The sequence below is a fragment of the Erigeron canadensis genome, chromosome 1 (assembly GCF_010389155.1).
Source record: "Erigeron canadensis isolate Cc75 chromosome 1, C_canadensis_v1, whole genome shotgun sequence".
NCBI lineage: Eukaryota > Viridiplantae > Streptophyta > Magnoliopsida > Asterales > Asteraceae > Erigeron > Erigeron canadensis.
In genome coordinates this window covers 23148210-23164188 of record NC_057761.1, presented here as the reverse complement: position 1 = coordinate 23164188, position 15979 = coordinate 23148210, and the positions used below count along the sequence as shown (strand labels likewise).

Sequence of the window (15979 nt, the reverse complement as noted above, 5' to 3'; positions counted from 1 at the left end):
AATGAAAATTTATAAAGGAGCTTTTTCCTTGAAAGCTGGAAAATGGTGGTTTTAAACAATTTTTCAAGGAAATTTGGTCCTTGGAAAAAGTTTCCTTGCAAACGGAATTTTCAAGGGTTTTTCAAGGAGCTCTTATATTTCCAAAGCGTTCCCAAGGACCAGTTATCACGGAATTTTTAAGGGTCCGAGCCTTGAAAAATCTTTCTTGGAACTTCCTTAATAAATATTTCCTTGAAAAATCCTAAAAAAACCCATCCTTTAAAATCTACGTGTCCTTCAAATTTCCTTGGTAATCTTTCCTTGCAATTTCCTTGATTCAGTTTCATTTAAAATTCCTTAATAAACTCGTCGTTAGAAATCCCTTGAAAACCTTTTAGTATTTTTTAAAATATAGCTGCTTTTTTTTCTTCTCATATTTCCTGAAGATTGTAAATATATGAAACTAAAACTTGAATACACAATTGTAACCAAGTAAAATACATGAAATTGCATAAAACCATTAAAAGGATCAAATACTACTACATATTCTAAAAGGCAATGTTTAAGGTTTTTCGTACTAGATACTAGCTAGTAGCAAAAGACTTATAACGTTATCATTTCTAATACTAAATAGTAAATACTAGGTAGTAGCAAAAGACATAACAACGTTTAATGTTACCAATACTAATACTAGATACTAGCTAGGAGGTGGATAATTTTTAAGAATCTTTGCGGTAAAGTCGTTAAACTTATCCTCCATTCCCTTTAGTTGTTGTTTTGTCAACTCCTTTTGCTCTTCAACCTCTACCGTTGCTTTCTCCGCAAGTTCTCGTTGTTCTTCCAATTCTTTTTGTTGTTGCTCAACCGTTTGCATCAAAGTACGAACCTACCAACGAGATATAACACATATGTTTAATAACCAAACTCTATGTACCAAAATCTATAGAACAATATGTATAATAAAACACCTAAATAAAATCATATCGTATGACAGTTGACGACAAATACTAGACTGTTTTCAATAACTTAAAGACATAACAATCAATTTCCAAATGTAATAGTTGTTGTATTATGTGCAAGGAAACATAACCAAAATTCTAGACTACTAAGACCATAAACTACCCTTACTTGTACAACGAAATAACTAAAATTCCGCAATAATAAACAACAAAAACATCAAGAAAGAAGCAACAAAACAGCAATAAAAACAACATCAAGAAAACAGCAAAATAGCAACAGAAATAGCAACTAAACAGCAAAACAACAAGAAAAACAGCTAAAAAGGCAACATAATAGCAAAATCAGCAACACAACAATTCTGCAACAAAAAATACAGCAATAAAGCAGAACTGTATTTTCTCGTGACCCGCATGACCTAATAAACCTTATTAACCTAAACAGCATATATATATACTAACATGACAAAAAAAAATGAAGTATCACACAAAATTAAGTAAAAAAAACAAAAAAACAAAAACCTGCTCATTATTACTTGATTTTGATACACCGATACTACTGTGGGTACTTCTTACACCCGTCACCACAAAATTGGGATCTTGTCGTATACCACCACCATACAACCCTTTTCTAGCTTTCCCCGAACACTCCTTCCAAAGCTCTACATCATCAGTCATCATTTCAGCCACATCTTCAATCCCATTTTTCTCAGCATAACTTGTGGCATAATCATTCTATCATACATATGAACAAGACAACTTTTTTTTTATATATTTCTGGATTAAGTAACTAATTAATTAATAGGATGATAATTAATTCAAGTAATTGACTAATCTTACCAACAAACTTTGGGCCCTCGGGTCAACAAACACAGGTGGTTTATTGTCTAATGGATCCCTCTCGGTAAGTCTGGTCCCTTTCTTTGAATGACAATATGTTAACAACTCAACGAAAGTTATCTTGCGCTTGAGCTTCTCTTCCTTTATAAGTAGCTTATTAATTTGTAAAAGACAGTAATTATTAAAAGATATTCTAACATAATTAGGAATTGTCAAAATACTACAAAGTTTAGATATCTTACCAACCGATGTTTAGTCTCACCAATGGTTGCAGAGCCGCAAGAATGTTTTGCCATGTGTCCATCTACTAAAGTTGTTTTATTTTTGAAATTAGTTGCTGACTTTTTTTTTTCCCACTTTGTGGTGTTCCATTTTTCTTGAATGAGGGTGACCCAATGATCGTGTTTGATCCAAGTAGGCTTATAGGTAATAAGAACAGATAAATCATCCTCTAACACGACACGATCATCCTCAAATGCCTTTTTCATTGCATACGCCCTGGCTCCTTGTGTGACACTATAAAATCGAAGTTGCATGTGTGTATTCCATGCATGACGAACTTGTTCATGGATGCCGCGCTGCCAATAATAATAATTCTGCACATAGAAGTATATTTTGTGAGGATATTTATCAATCTTAACTAATAAATACGGGTCAACATTTAGTAAGTAATAACCTTGAACCGCCGCCAATCTTTTCAACATAAGCCCATGTAGCCCACGGCCCATTGTACATGCTCCTCAAAATAGATATGGCCTTGCGGCCAAACTTTGGGTCACCAAACCTACATAGACCATTTATGGAATCATTTCGAAATAATTAGCCTTGATATAATCTGGTCAAAATATTAATAAATTATTAACTATACACATACTCTTCGCCAATAAGCCAAACTTTTATACGATTTGATGGATTTGTAGGTGGTTGCTCTACAACATTGGAATCCTCCTCAAAATGTTGTGATGATTCTTCCTCAAAATAGTGATCATCCATGTCCACATTATCTAAACGCTCGTTATGAGATACATTGGGAGTAACATAGAGTAAGATATTTCTTGGAAGCCGTAGATGTTGATGATTAACGTGATGGATTAGCTTAGATTTGTACGTGATGGATTCATCTATGAATCAAACCCTTAAATTGTTTACATGTTGAAGCTTTACAAAAAGAATGAAGAGATCAGAATTAAGAGATCGATGGCTGCTATATTTGGCGGGTTAAAAGTGTTAGGTGGGATAAAAGTGTGTGAACCCTAAAATATATGGATATAAGTTTGCTTTCCTTTCATAAAATTAACATATTAAAATTAAAAATAATGCATAAAGTAAAATTTAGAAATAATAGTCCAGGTGTTAAAAAATGATCAAATAGTTTTGAAAGTCAAGAGTTTGATAATATTTTTTTTTGTTCCTTGGAACTTCTTTGAAACTTTTCAAGGGAAGCTCAAGGATAATTGCTTTTTTAAATATATATCAACCTTCCTTGAAATTAGAGAAATTTTTAAGGAAGGTTCGGTTTTTTTTCTTTTTTTTTACTATTTCAAAGACATTATTTATAAATTTTTGCATAAACAATTATATATGTCTACATTTGTGTGTAAAAACTTATTTATAAATGTGATATTAGATCGGAAAGTAAAAAAAAAATAAAAAACATAAACGTCTTTTGAAAAGTCGTTAGAAATTTTAGAGGAAATTTCAAGGAATGTTTCACGTTTTTCCATTTTCTTATACAATTTAAAACATTTACGTATATATACACAACTACATAGTCAAATATAAGTCTATATTTATATCCATAAATAGTTGGATCCATAACTATACAGATATGTGTACGTATATAAAAGTCGCATACATGTTTACAAGTGTTATAAACATGAAACGAACACAAAGTATACCATTTACGTATAAATGCACTTAAAATTATGCATATATATTTATATATGTCTGTATATGTGTGTAAGAACCTATTTATAAATGTGATTTGAAAGTACTAGACTCGATAAACCGAAAAACACAATTTTTTTTTAATATCCCCACTGCGCCGAAGTGGGAAACCTCGGCTCTGCAGTGCAAAACCCCCACTGCGCCGCAGTGGGTTTGGATACACTCCTACTGCGCCGCAGTGGGAGAAAATCATCTCGGAGCCGCGGGTTTCAACTACGCCGCAGTGGGCAAAATCACCCCCACTGCGCCGCAGTGGGCATCAGATCAGCAACCCTAAACTCATTTCGACACATGATCAAACTTACAACCTTCAAATTTCAAAACGAACTTCATACTCAATCTTCCTGAGATTCAAACAAGTAATTGACACATTTTTGAACATAGTTATAACATCCATTTGATTCAACATTCATATACACCATCAAACGGGTCAATTACCCAAATTGACGCTTTTTAAGTCAAAATACAAGTTTTGCAATATCATGGAACCACACTTGATCAAAACTTTGCTGACATGAACCAAATATACAAATGTATCAAGGAGCCAAGATGAAGAGGGACATCTAAGTCTCTAACCAAAAGTATACCATTCTTCCGTGAATGGCCAATTACCTTCAAAATTCAACTAGCAACTTCCAAACCAACGCTTCAAATCAATCGAATCTAGTTCCTTCTTCCGGAACTACCTATAAAATGGTAAACAACTAAAATATAAGCAAAGGCTTAGTAAATATACTTGCATACATTTATGAACACGAAGGAAAGCAACGTACAAAGGACTATTACATGTAACCTATGACATCGTCATGTCACATTTACATACCCACCTTTGCACACTAAACACTTTACATGGATCCATATAAGCAAACAACATAAGCATGATCGACTATCGGGGTTCTTAGGCCCTGGAGGTTCTTAGGCCTCACTAGATCAACTATCGGGGTTCTTAGGCCCCGGAGGTTCTTAGGCCTCATAAACAATGCCCCATATGGGCCTACGCCAAATCAATCACCACACATGGATAAACAAACTTCAACATAATGTGGTCGATTGACCCAACGTATACATGAAGGTATGCAAATATACTCACCTTCTCCGCAACTTGGACAATAATGCTAAAACGATATTGCACCAACAAGCTTCAACCTATGATCATATCATAAAAGTGCATAAGCTTACATTCACACTTGACTAGCTCAACCTAATCATACTCAATCACTAGCCTATTCTAAACCCAAACCCAACCCATTTGTCATTGAGTTTCTTTTATTCTCAACAATAACACTAGGTAGTTCAACCTACCATTTTCATGAACTTTTCAATAACTAGTAAAAACTCATATTTTCTCATAAACTAGAATTATCACATTAGCTTAACAATTTTTTATCCAAACTCAATACATAACTCAATGACAAAGTAGGTTATCTAAGGAATTGGGGAAAAAATCATTCATAAATCAATTTCTAGCAAAACCACTAAATTTGGGTTACTCCAAGAACCCTAATTTCAAAAGGAAGATGAAAACTAAATTAGGAGAAATCAATACCTCAACAAACAATAAGTTAATTCAAGACTTAGGTTGGAGATTCTTCTTCCCCTCTTTCTCCTTGAAAATTCGGCCACCACCACCACTTCCACATAAACCCTAGCTTTAATTTCTTGAATGAAGATTATTTGGTTGTGATTATTGTTATAATTTCTATCCTTTACTTGGAGGAATTGATCTTTGATTTTGAAAGAACAAGAAGAAATTGCATGAGGAGAGGTGAAGAAGAGGAGAATAGGAGTAGTGGAAGAATGAATCGCAAAAAATGGATGGCTGGCACATCCTGGGCTTGCCACACCCTCTATCAAAATTTGTGGGTATTTTTATCCGCTATCCGCTAAAGTTCCAACTAAATTAACATCAAATTTAAAAATAAAATACTAGGAAATTAATTTAATGTCAAAACTATAAAAAGAGGTTAATTTCTTTACCTTAAAAATTTTGGGGTGTTACATGATTTTCTTAAATTGGAAAGTAAAAACAAAAAAAGAGAAATTCTCCTCCTTGGAAGTTTTAGAGGAATTTTGAAGGGAAAAATTGTTTTTTCTATTTTTTTTATACAATTTAAAACACCTACGCATGTATATACGCCTACATAGTCAAATATATGTGTTTGTTTATATCCACAACTAGTTTGATCCATTAACTATACATATATGTATATGTATACAAATGATGGATACACGTTAACGAGTGTTATTAACATGAAAACGTACACACAAGTATACCATCTTTGTATATATGTACATAAAATTATGCATACACATTATATATGTCTATGTTAATGTGAAAAAATTATTTACAACCAAGGTTTTTGTTATTTTGGAAAGAGAAAACAAAAAAAAAACGAATGTCCCTCGAAAAGTCCTTGAAAGTTTCAAAGGAATTTTCAAAGAACGTTATGTAATTTTTATTTTTTCATACAATTTTAAATTTTTACACATATACACAACTACGAACACCAATATATGTGTTATATACATTTCCACAAATAATTGGAACCATTAAATATACATAAATATGTGTACATATATAAACAAGGCCTACACATAGGTAAATACTTTGAACTTACTATACTACAAGCTTATACATACACATATCATCTATGTATAATACATGAAATTATGCTTGACACTATAGATATATGTATACATGTGTGTAAAACCTTTTTATACATATGTATGTCTCTTAAAATAAAAAATGAATAACAAAAAGAAAATGTTGCTTTAAGATCCCTTGGACGTTTGAAAGAGATTTCCGAGGAACTTTTTTGTGTTTTACATATAATAATTATTATACACAAATATACAAAATATTATATTTTATGTATATGTTTTTTTCTTTTAATTTCATTAGTTTTCGATTAAGTTATGAAAAACTGATTTAAGTTATATTACTTCCAAGGAAGTATTAAGGACTATCGATTTTGTTGCTAATATGTTGAAAATCTGTTTGTATTTTTCAAGGAATTATCAAGAGGCTGCAGGTCGTCAGTATATCCTTTGGAATTCCTTTCTAATCTGCGAGACAGAAAGTTGTTGCTATTTGGTCAGCAATTCCTTGCTAATTTCCAAGGAAAACTATTCCTTGGAAAATTTAGATTTTCTAGTAGTGACTTTTTAGGACGAAAAAAGATGTTTCCCTTAGTTTTTATGTGTTCAAATTGTGCAGTTGTCTCTACAAAAGGAGGTCATCAACTGGATTTTTTATATCGAATACTCTATATGAGGTCAGTGGTCTTTGATACTCTATTTCATTCTGCTACACCCTTAACGTGCAATGATGAACCCCCAGGGAAAGGAAAGTTATTTCAGTCTAAGACAAAAAAATGTGTCATGATGACGAAAAACTGAGTAGGTTGGGTGTATCAAGTAGGTGAAAATGCGTCATGATGACAAAAAACTGAGTAGGTTGGGTGTATCAAGTAGGTGAAAATGGGTTGTTTGTTTCTGGTCTATGATATGATTTTGATACTCCCAACCTCAAGCTTACGTATAATACGATCGTTTATGATATACATTTAGAACTTTAAAAATACGTTTGGTAGTTTCGGTTTCAACTACAAACACGCTACATATTCAATGGATTTGAACCCAAATGACTAAAAGCTTCTTAGGCAACAAATGTGACATCATGGATTACGATCATGGTTTTATACGGGTAAGTTTTATAATGAATTTCTTGAATCCAATAGGCCTAATTGTATTGTATTTCTCCCATTCAATCTCCCCTATTCTTTTCAAGCGTGTATATGTGTGTGTAATATGTGTTACTTCCCTATTGTTTAACTTAATTATAAGTATCGTTCATTGTTGTGTCTTCTATTTTTCCCATTCAATCTTCCCTATTATTTTCTCTATAATCAACACGATTTCCTCAACCGAATTCACATCAACAATGGTGTTTGGTTAGTGTGTGTGTTCTTGGTGTTTGTGTGTGTGTTGAGAGAGAATTGGACTCAATAATGTGATATTCAGGTTTAATGGTATGAAGAATGTGTTGTTAATATGTCAAGTTATAATTTCTAAGGGATTTGAAGGCTATTTATAGTCTAAACTATCCAACTATGCTAATTATCACAATTAGCCCCTCAACTTTAGAAATCATTAACTCATGACTTAACTACAAGTAAGTCCATAACTTAACTTATAATGTATCACTATTTTTGGATTTCTAACATTCTCTTTTGTATATGAATTTGTAGTGTGCAATTCATCCATATACAATTCTCTGTGATCTTATTCTCTTTTTGATTCTTCACATGTATGTTGAAATTTATTCAAAACGCCACACGAAAAACATCGCACATGGGATTGTATGATGTCCGGCTTAGTGTAATGACTTGAACATGGTTGCGAAAGTAAAAATCTGAAGTTGGCAGTTATTTTCAAGTGTGTGTATGGGAGTGTAATATGTATTACTCTTCTAATATTAATTGATCTTTATATAAGATTGACTACTTTATCTATGTTGTTGTATATGTATGAATCAAAAAATACGTTGCCAACTTGCCATATGACATCATTAACATGGAGCTTCATTTTACCATAGCATATTCATATATATGCTTTTACACATCTATTGCATATATATTTAAATCAAGTTATGCTTTGTTTACAAGTTCATTCGTTTATAATTTCTAACTATGCTCGGGTTGATTAGCTAGTTATAGTATGTTAGACACTTTAGATTATTTTTTTTGTTATTACTTTTAAATTTTAACTACGTTATGGGAAGGCTACATAAATTATGGGAACACTTTTGAGGTCGGCGATGCACCCACATAAATTAATAATTTGCATACCTAATCCGTTACCGGTATACGTAAAGTATATATATAGATAGATCAATCAAATAATTAAACGGCTCTAACAAAACCCAAACCCTATTTCATTCATTCCTCATTGCAGACTAAGGCTGACAGTTTTGACACGGAACCTGTTAACACGCCACGACATGACCTATTTTTAACAGGTTTCGTATTTGACCCTAACAGGTATTGTGTCTTAACAGGTCCGGACCTGTTAAGACCTGTTAAGATTCGTGTCTTAACAGATCCGGACCTGTTAGGACCTGTTAAGATTATACTTATATATAATTGATATTATGATTTGATATATGATTTTTATAAGATAAGATGTTTATGAACTTTTGTAATGTAAGGATTATTGTCGCTATATAATAGTTGGAATTTGTAAGAATTTTTGTATCCGTAAAGGTTTTTTCTCGATATTAGTCAAAAATTCTATAATATACATGTTAACAGGTTCCTTACCAGGTCTTAATAGGTGCACCTGTTAATTTTGTGTCGTGTTCGTGTTTGAAAAAAATGACATAGGTCGTGTTCGTGTTTGACCTTAACAGATTTGTGTCTTAACAGGTTTCGTGTGACCTGTTATGTCAACCTTATTGCAGATCCTCAATTTCTTCTCCAAATCCGTTAATCGATTTTGAACGTACTACTTCTTCTATTCTTCTATATATGTGCATATCTATACTTCTATAATATCTTATAATAACTATCTTTTTCTTTCTCATAAAAGTGTTAGATGGAAAATTACCATTTTACCCTTTATAAATTAATTTATATCATTAATCAATTACCATTTTACCCTTTATAAATTAATTTATATCATTAATCATTTATCTTCTAATTTATATCTATTATCACTTTACATCAATTACATTTACACAAATTACTTACAAAGTTGCACCCACCATGAACAACACCACCACGGCCACCGTCACCACCGCCAATCGTCGTCACCACCAAACCACCACCGCATTGCGCGGGTACAATGCTAGTGTTAATTAATAATTTGTATATCTCTATCTCTATATATATACACACACAGAGTAACAATTGTTTATTGTTTTTTGGTGCAAGTCTGGTCCAACTTTCCAGAAAACTGATAAGGCGAATAAGGTAATCTCATCGAGCTTTACAGCTCGTAATACCAAACCGAAAACGCCTGCAAAGGTGCAGGCATATGCAGACATTGATCTGATCTTCCTCCTTCGGATGACGAAGAAGATGATGTGGAGTCTGGAGAGGGGGTAATTGTAAAGGGAGGGGTAAGGAAGCCGAGACGGAAAGAGAGGGCTAGTGATAAGAATTTTGAGATATCGATAACAGGTAAGGAGATAAAGAAACAGGAGAAAAAGGATATGATTGTTGCGCAGGCGGTTGCGTTGGCTAAACAAGAGGCGATGAAAGATGACCATGATGCGTTCACGGTTGTGATGGGAAGTCGGGCTGCAGCCTTGATGGTCAAGATGATGAGAATGCTAATGTCAAAGATATCACGGTGGATAATTTTTCGGTTTCAGCACGTAGGAAAGAGTTGTTGAAGAATGCCTCTGTGAAGATCTCTCACGGGGACAAGTACGGTTTAGTGGGACCTAATGGGACAGGAAAGTCAACATTGTTAAAGCTTCTTGCTTGGAGGAAGATTCCCGTGCCTAAAAGTATAGATGTTCTTTTGGTGGAACAAGAAATAATTGGTGATGACAGAACTGCCGTTGAAGCTGTTGTGTCTGCAAATGAAGAGCTTTTTAAGCTATGACAAGAGGTAGCATCGTTGCTCGAAGCTCCAGAGGTTGAAAGTGGAAATGATGTCGGAGATGGTGGTGATTCGGGAGAGAAACTTGCTGAGTTATATGAAAAGTTGCAGATCATGGGCTCATATGCTGCTGAAGCCCAAGCTTCGAAGATTCTTGCTGGGTTGGGTTTTACAAAAGTTATACAAACCCGTGCGACAAGATCATTTAGTGGTGGGTGGAGGATGAGAATTTCATTGGCCCGGGCCCTTTTCATTCAACCGACTCTTCTATTGTTGGATGAACCGACCAATCATCTTGATCTTAGAGCTGTTCTCTGGTTAGAGGAATACTTATGCAGATGGAAAAAAACGCTTGTTGTTGTGTCGCATGACAGAGACTTTTTGAATACTGTCTGCAATGAAATAATTCACCTGCATGATTTAAAATTTTATTTATATCATGGAAATTTTGATGATTTTGAAAGTGGGTACGAGCAACGTAGCACAGAAATGAATAAGAAGTCTATAACATATGACAAGCAGGTGAAAGCTGCAAAGAGGGATGGAAACCAGAAACAAGAAGAAAAGATCAAAGAAAAAGCAAAATTTGCTACTAAAGAACAAAAGAAAAAATCGAAGGGGAAAGTTGATGAAGATGAGGAGACACCTGAGGTCCCACAGAAATGGAGAGATTATAAAGTTTCGTTCCAATTCCTCGTGTCAACGAATAGAATTTTTAGGCTTTTATTTATCGATGCTTAAACGTTTACATGAGGCCTTTATTTATACAAAAAGCTAGATCAATATTTGGAAGCTAAGGTCTAATTTAGACCGACTCTTATTCTGGAATTATGGGCCGATTACTTTCTGTGGGCTTCGAGTCTTGAACTTGTACTCTAGGGACGTGATGAAGTCGTTTCTGATCCCACATTATCTAACACTCCCCCTCAAGTTGAATAGTGGGATTACCGAAATTCAACTTGCTTAGACACTTATGAAACATAGATGTTCCCACGGCTTTGGTTAAAATATCAGCAAGTTGTTCTTCAGATTTAACAAAAGGCAATTTAATAATCCCACTCTCCAACTTTTCTTTTATAAAATGACGGTCAACTTCTACATGTTTAGTTCTATCATGTTGAACTGGATTTTCTGAGATCTGGATAGCAGCTTCATTATCACTCATGATTCGAATGCTTTCTTTCGGAGCGAAACCTATTTCAGATACAAGCTTTCTTAACCACAGAGTTTCTGCTAACCCTCTAGCTATTCCTTTAAACTCAGCTTCAACACTTGATAATGAGACAACTTTTTGTTTTTCACTTTTCCATGTAACCAAATTACCACCTACCATTGAAAAATATCCAGAAGTTGACCTTCGATTACCTTTGTCTCCTGCCCAATCTGCATCTATATATATTTGAATCTTGAGATGACCATTAGCTTTAAATAACACCCCATGTCCTGAAGTCCCTTTAAGATACCTGATAATTCGTAGAACTGCATTCATATGATCTTCCTGAGGCTGATGCATAAACTGACTCACCACTCCAACAGCATATGCTATGTCTGGACGGGTATGAGCCAAATAAATAAGTTTTCCCACCAACCTTTGAAATCTATCTTTATCAGCAGCTTTAGCTTCTGTCCTCACAAATAATTTCTGATTAACTACCATAGGTGTGTCTGCTGGTTTACAATCAATCATTCCGGTTTTAGCTAGAAGATCCAATATATACTTCTTCTGACAAATAAAAATGCCATCTTTTGATCGTGAAACTTCTATTCCAAGGAAGTATTTCAAATCTCCTAAATCTTTCATTTCGAATTCTGCAAACAAAGCTGTTTTGAAGTTGTTAATTTCCTTTTCATCATTTCCTGTTATAATCATGTCATCAACATAAATTATTAGACATGTCACTAGACTTCCTCTATGACGAAGAAACAATGTGTGATCTGAGTTGCTTTGCTGGTATCCATATTTCTTCATAGCAATAGTAAATTTTCCAAACTAAGCTCTAGGTGACTGCTTAAGACCATACAAGGACTTTTTCAATCTACAAACTTCCCCATGCTTAAAATCATGAGAAAAACCGGGAGGAGCTTCCATATATACTTCTTCTTTTAACTCTCCATCTAAGAAAGCATTCTTCACATCAAACTGATGAAGTGACCAACCTTGATTTGCTGCTATTGAGAAAAGGACCCTTACGGTATCTAGCTTTGCAACTGGAGAAAAAGTCTCTGAATAATCAATTCCATAAGTTTGAGTATATCCTTTGGCAACAAGTCTTGCTTTGTATCTTTCTACATCTCCATTTGGTTTATACTTGATAGTATATATCCATCTGCATCCTACTGGATTCTTTCCAGTTGGAAGAACACACCTCTCCCATGTATTATTTTTAATAAGAGCTTCCATTTCGATATCCATAGCATTCTTCCAATTTTTTAACTTTAGAGCATGTTCTACACCTGACGGAAGCTCTTCTGAATATAACTTTGTTGCAAACGCTTTTGCTTCCTTGGAGAAAAAACCTTCTGCAATATTAGCAACGTTGTCTACAGGATACTTAGTAGACTGAGTACTTTTTTCTGGAGAATATCGCTTTGCAGGTATTCCTCTGGTAGATCTTGGTGGGAGAGTATATTTCCTTGGAGCATTTTCATCTATGCTTTCTGATTCTCCATCAACATTTTCCTGCACTTCATTAACTGGAATGTCCACGTCATTTAATGTATGGTTTGGTTCAGAATTACTTACCTCGGATATCAGGTTTGGAAGGTTTGGACTTGGGCTGTCACTTTGAGAAGAGCACTGTAAATCTTCATCTGGAGAATCTGGAGAATCTGGAGAATCTTTAAAAGATGGAGTAGACTGAACTCCTGATGAATACTGAAGCCAACTCAGTGTGTTATTTTCTTCCTCCCCCTGACCACTGAGTTCTTGAGAATTGAAATACTTGGTTTCCAAAAAATAACAATTCATCGTAGTAAACATACGACGTGTTTTAGGATTGTAACATCTATACCCCTTTTTATGAACCCCATACCCTACAAATACGCATTTTTCAGCACACGGTTCGAACTTATTACGATATGATTTTGGAATATGAACGAACACCGTACACCCAAACACTTTAGTGTGCAACGTAAGGACTGACGGAAGCTTATGGAATTCGGATAGAACTTTTAAAGGGGTTTTCATATCTAGAATCTTTGTAGGAAGACGATTGATCAAGTAAGTAGCAGTAGCTAAGGCTTCAGGCCAAAAACCTTTTGGAACCAAGGACTCGATAAGAAGAGCCCTAGTCATTTCTAAGAGAATCCTATTTTTCCTTTCAGCTACACCATTTTGTTCCGGGGTATGAGGACAAGTGGTTTGATGGATTATTCCTTTGGATTGAAAAAACAAATTCATTTGCGAATTCACATATTCCCCACCATTATCTGTTCTCATGATTTGGATAGATTTTTGAAATTGAGTTTTGATCATGTTATAAAAATTAGTGAATCTATCAAACACCTCATCTTTATTTTTCAAAAAATAAATCCACGTCATTCGGGTGCAATCATCAACAAAAATCACAAAATACTTAAAATTATGACCTCCAATAACTGGTGCAGGACCCCACACATCTGAATGAACCAAAGAAAAAGGAGATTCAACTCTAGTATTACGAGATTTAAAAGATTGCCTATGACTTTTCTAGAATGCAGGTTTCACAATCAATCTTTTTATTCAACGAAAAAAGTTTTGGAAACAAAATATGTAAATAACTAACTGACGGATACCCCAATCTTCTATGCCATAACCATGCTTCTCTTTCATTAGTCCCATGAGCAAGCATGACATTCCCACTTTCTGTAACTTCATCGACATAATACAGTCCGTCTCTCTCAGTGCCACGCCCAATGATCCGTCCCGTCCTGATATCCTGTAACAAACAAAAAGTTGGATGCATAAGAACTGAGCAATTAAGTTCCTTTGTCACATGACTAATTGACAAAAGTTTGTGAGTTAAAGACGGAACATAAAGACAGTTAGTTAAATTAATGTTTGGAGAAATTGAAACAGTTCCTCCATTCATAACGTCCATTTTTCCCTTATTAGCAGCTTCAATATGGGTCTTTCTGGGTCTTGAAAAAACTGAAAAATCTGATAACTCATAAGTCATAGTATCAGTGGCACCACAATCAAAAATCCAAGAACCATTCGATTTTGAGTGAGTAGATTGGGCCATTAATCCTCTTGCGATCGAATTCGACCTACTTATACCTCCTGGCCCATGAGTATGTTCGGGCCCAACACCCAGCCCACTAGTTGGTTCACAAAAAAAATTTTGATTATTAAAAAAAGGTTTTGAAAAATGGTTTATATATCTATATTTGTTTTGATACATATGTGTGTGTGGCTGTGATTTGGAGAGTATAACTACTCTATCCTTTTTATCAAAACGATATATACATCCATATTGCTTTTTATATTTATGTGTGTGTGGCTGTGATTTTGAGAGTGTAACCTCTCTATCCTTACCATCCACCACCGAAAAACACCCTCCATCTTCAACCTCGGCCGCCGCTACCCCACCGAACCCCTTCTCCGATCTCCTGCCATCATTGCTACTGCTTTCTTTTGTGGGGGTAGATCGAGTGGTAGAGTGTTTATTTCTCTCTGATGGGTTGGATCGTCGCCCCTTTTTGTTTTCCGTCCACCATGACGGATAACCGACTAACCGGAAACACTGATCTTTGGTATGTCTTTTCATACCACATTCATCACAAAAGAGATCGGATTTATCATCTTGAATAATGGGTTTTTTATCATTAACCCCTTTGTATCGCTTGGTGGCAAATCCGAACCCGCTTTCTTCTTTCACAACCAAACCGGTGGCTATGCCTCGTGTACCTTCGATGTCAGTGGTGGTTGCTCCCAAGATCTTTTGGTGAGCGGCCTCCTTCCGTATGGTAGCATAAGCGGCTTCAGCCGCCGGAAGAGGATCGGTTCTGAGAATCTCTCTCTTGGTAGATTCATACTTCTGATCTAATCCATTCAAAAATTGAAACAATTTTTGCTCGGATCGGATCTTGTTATATGTCTTGATATCTTCAGGACATGTCATGGGGTTTGGATCTTGTCGATCAATCTCGCCCCAGACTCCTTGTAAAGAGATCCAGAAGTCCTCGAGCGACTTGTCACTTTGTTTGAGCTCATTGGCTTTGACATGCAATGTAAACGTTTGAAGCTTATCTTTGCCACTACTGTAAGTGATTACTAATGCATCCCAGAGTTCTTTCGCGGTGGAAAATTCGGTAAGGTTTCCGGCTAATATTGGTTCTATATTTTGAATGAGCCACGAGAATACAATCAAGTCTTCTTGTTCCCATGACTCATATTTTTCAGTTGTGGCTTTTTCTGGTGGTTTTTCAGTTAAGTGTGACAAAAGAGTTTTTGATCGACCACCTATGGCAACCCGAATCATTCGGGTCCATAGGGAATAATTGGTACTATTTAACTTTAAATTGATTTGGAGATTATCGGATAATTTGGGATTTTGAGATTGGTGATTGTTGGTTTGTAAATAGTTGGCTAGTTGTAATGCCAAGTTGTTACCAGAGCCGCCGACCGTATCTCCGGTCATGGTGGCTTAGGTATCGATTTGAGGTGA

At 35.0% G+C, this 15979-nt stretch overlaps 1 protein-coding gene and 1 pseudogene across 2 annotated transcripts; one reads left to right on the top strand and one right to left on the bottom strand.

Moving 5' to 3' along the window:
* Positions 1 to 450: 450 nt before the first annotated feature.
* Positions 451 to 2782, bottom strand: LOC122586068. Of its 2 annotated transcripts, none has more exons than XM_043758175.1 (6): positions 2650 to 2782; positions 2452 to 2559; positions 2018 to 2371; positions 1776 to 1928; positions 1458 to 1670; positions 451 to 865 (listed from the first exon to the last, which is right to left on the bottom strand). In XM_043758175.1, the coding sequence occupies exons 3-6, from the start codon at positions 2309 to 2311 to the stop codon at positions 677 to 679; spliced, it is 849 nt and encodes a 282-aa protein (XP_043614110.1). In that variant the 5' UTR covers positions 2312 to 2371; positions 2452 to 2559; positions 2650 to 2782; the 3' UTR covers positions 451 to 676. The 2 variants fall into 2 exon arrangements, with proteins under 2 accessions (XP_043614110.1, XP_043614111.1); XM_043758176.1 differs by having other exon boundaries at positions 1472 to 1670.
* A 4583-nt stretch (positions 2783 to 7365) lies between these two features.
* Positions 7366 to 15979, top strand: part of LOC122587362 — a 9672-nt pseudogene continuing 1058 nt past the window's right edge.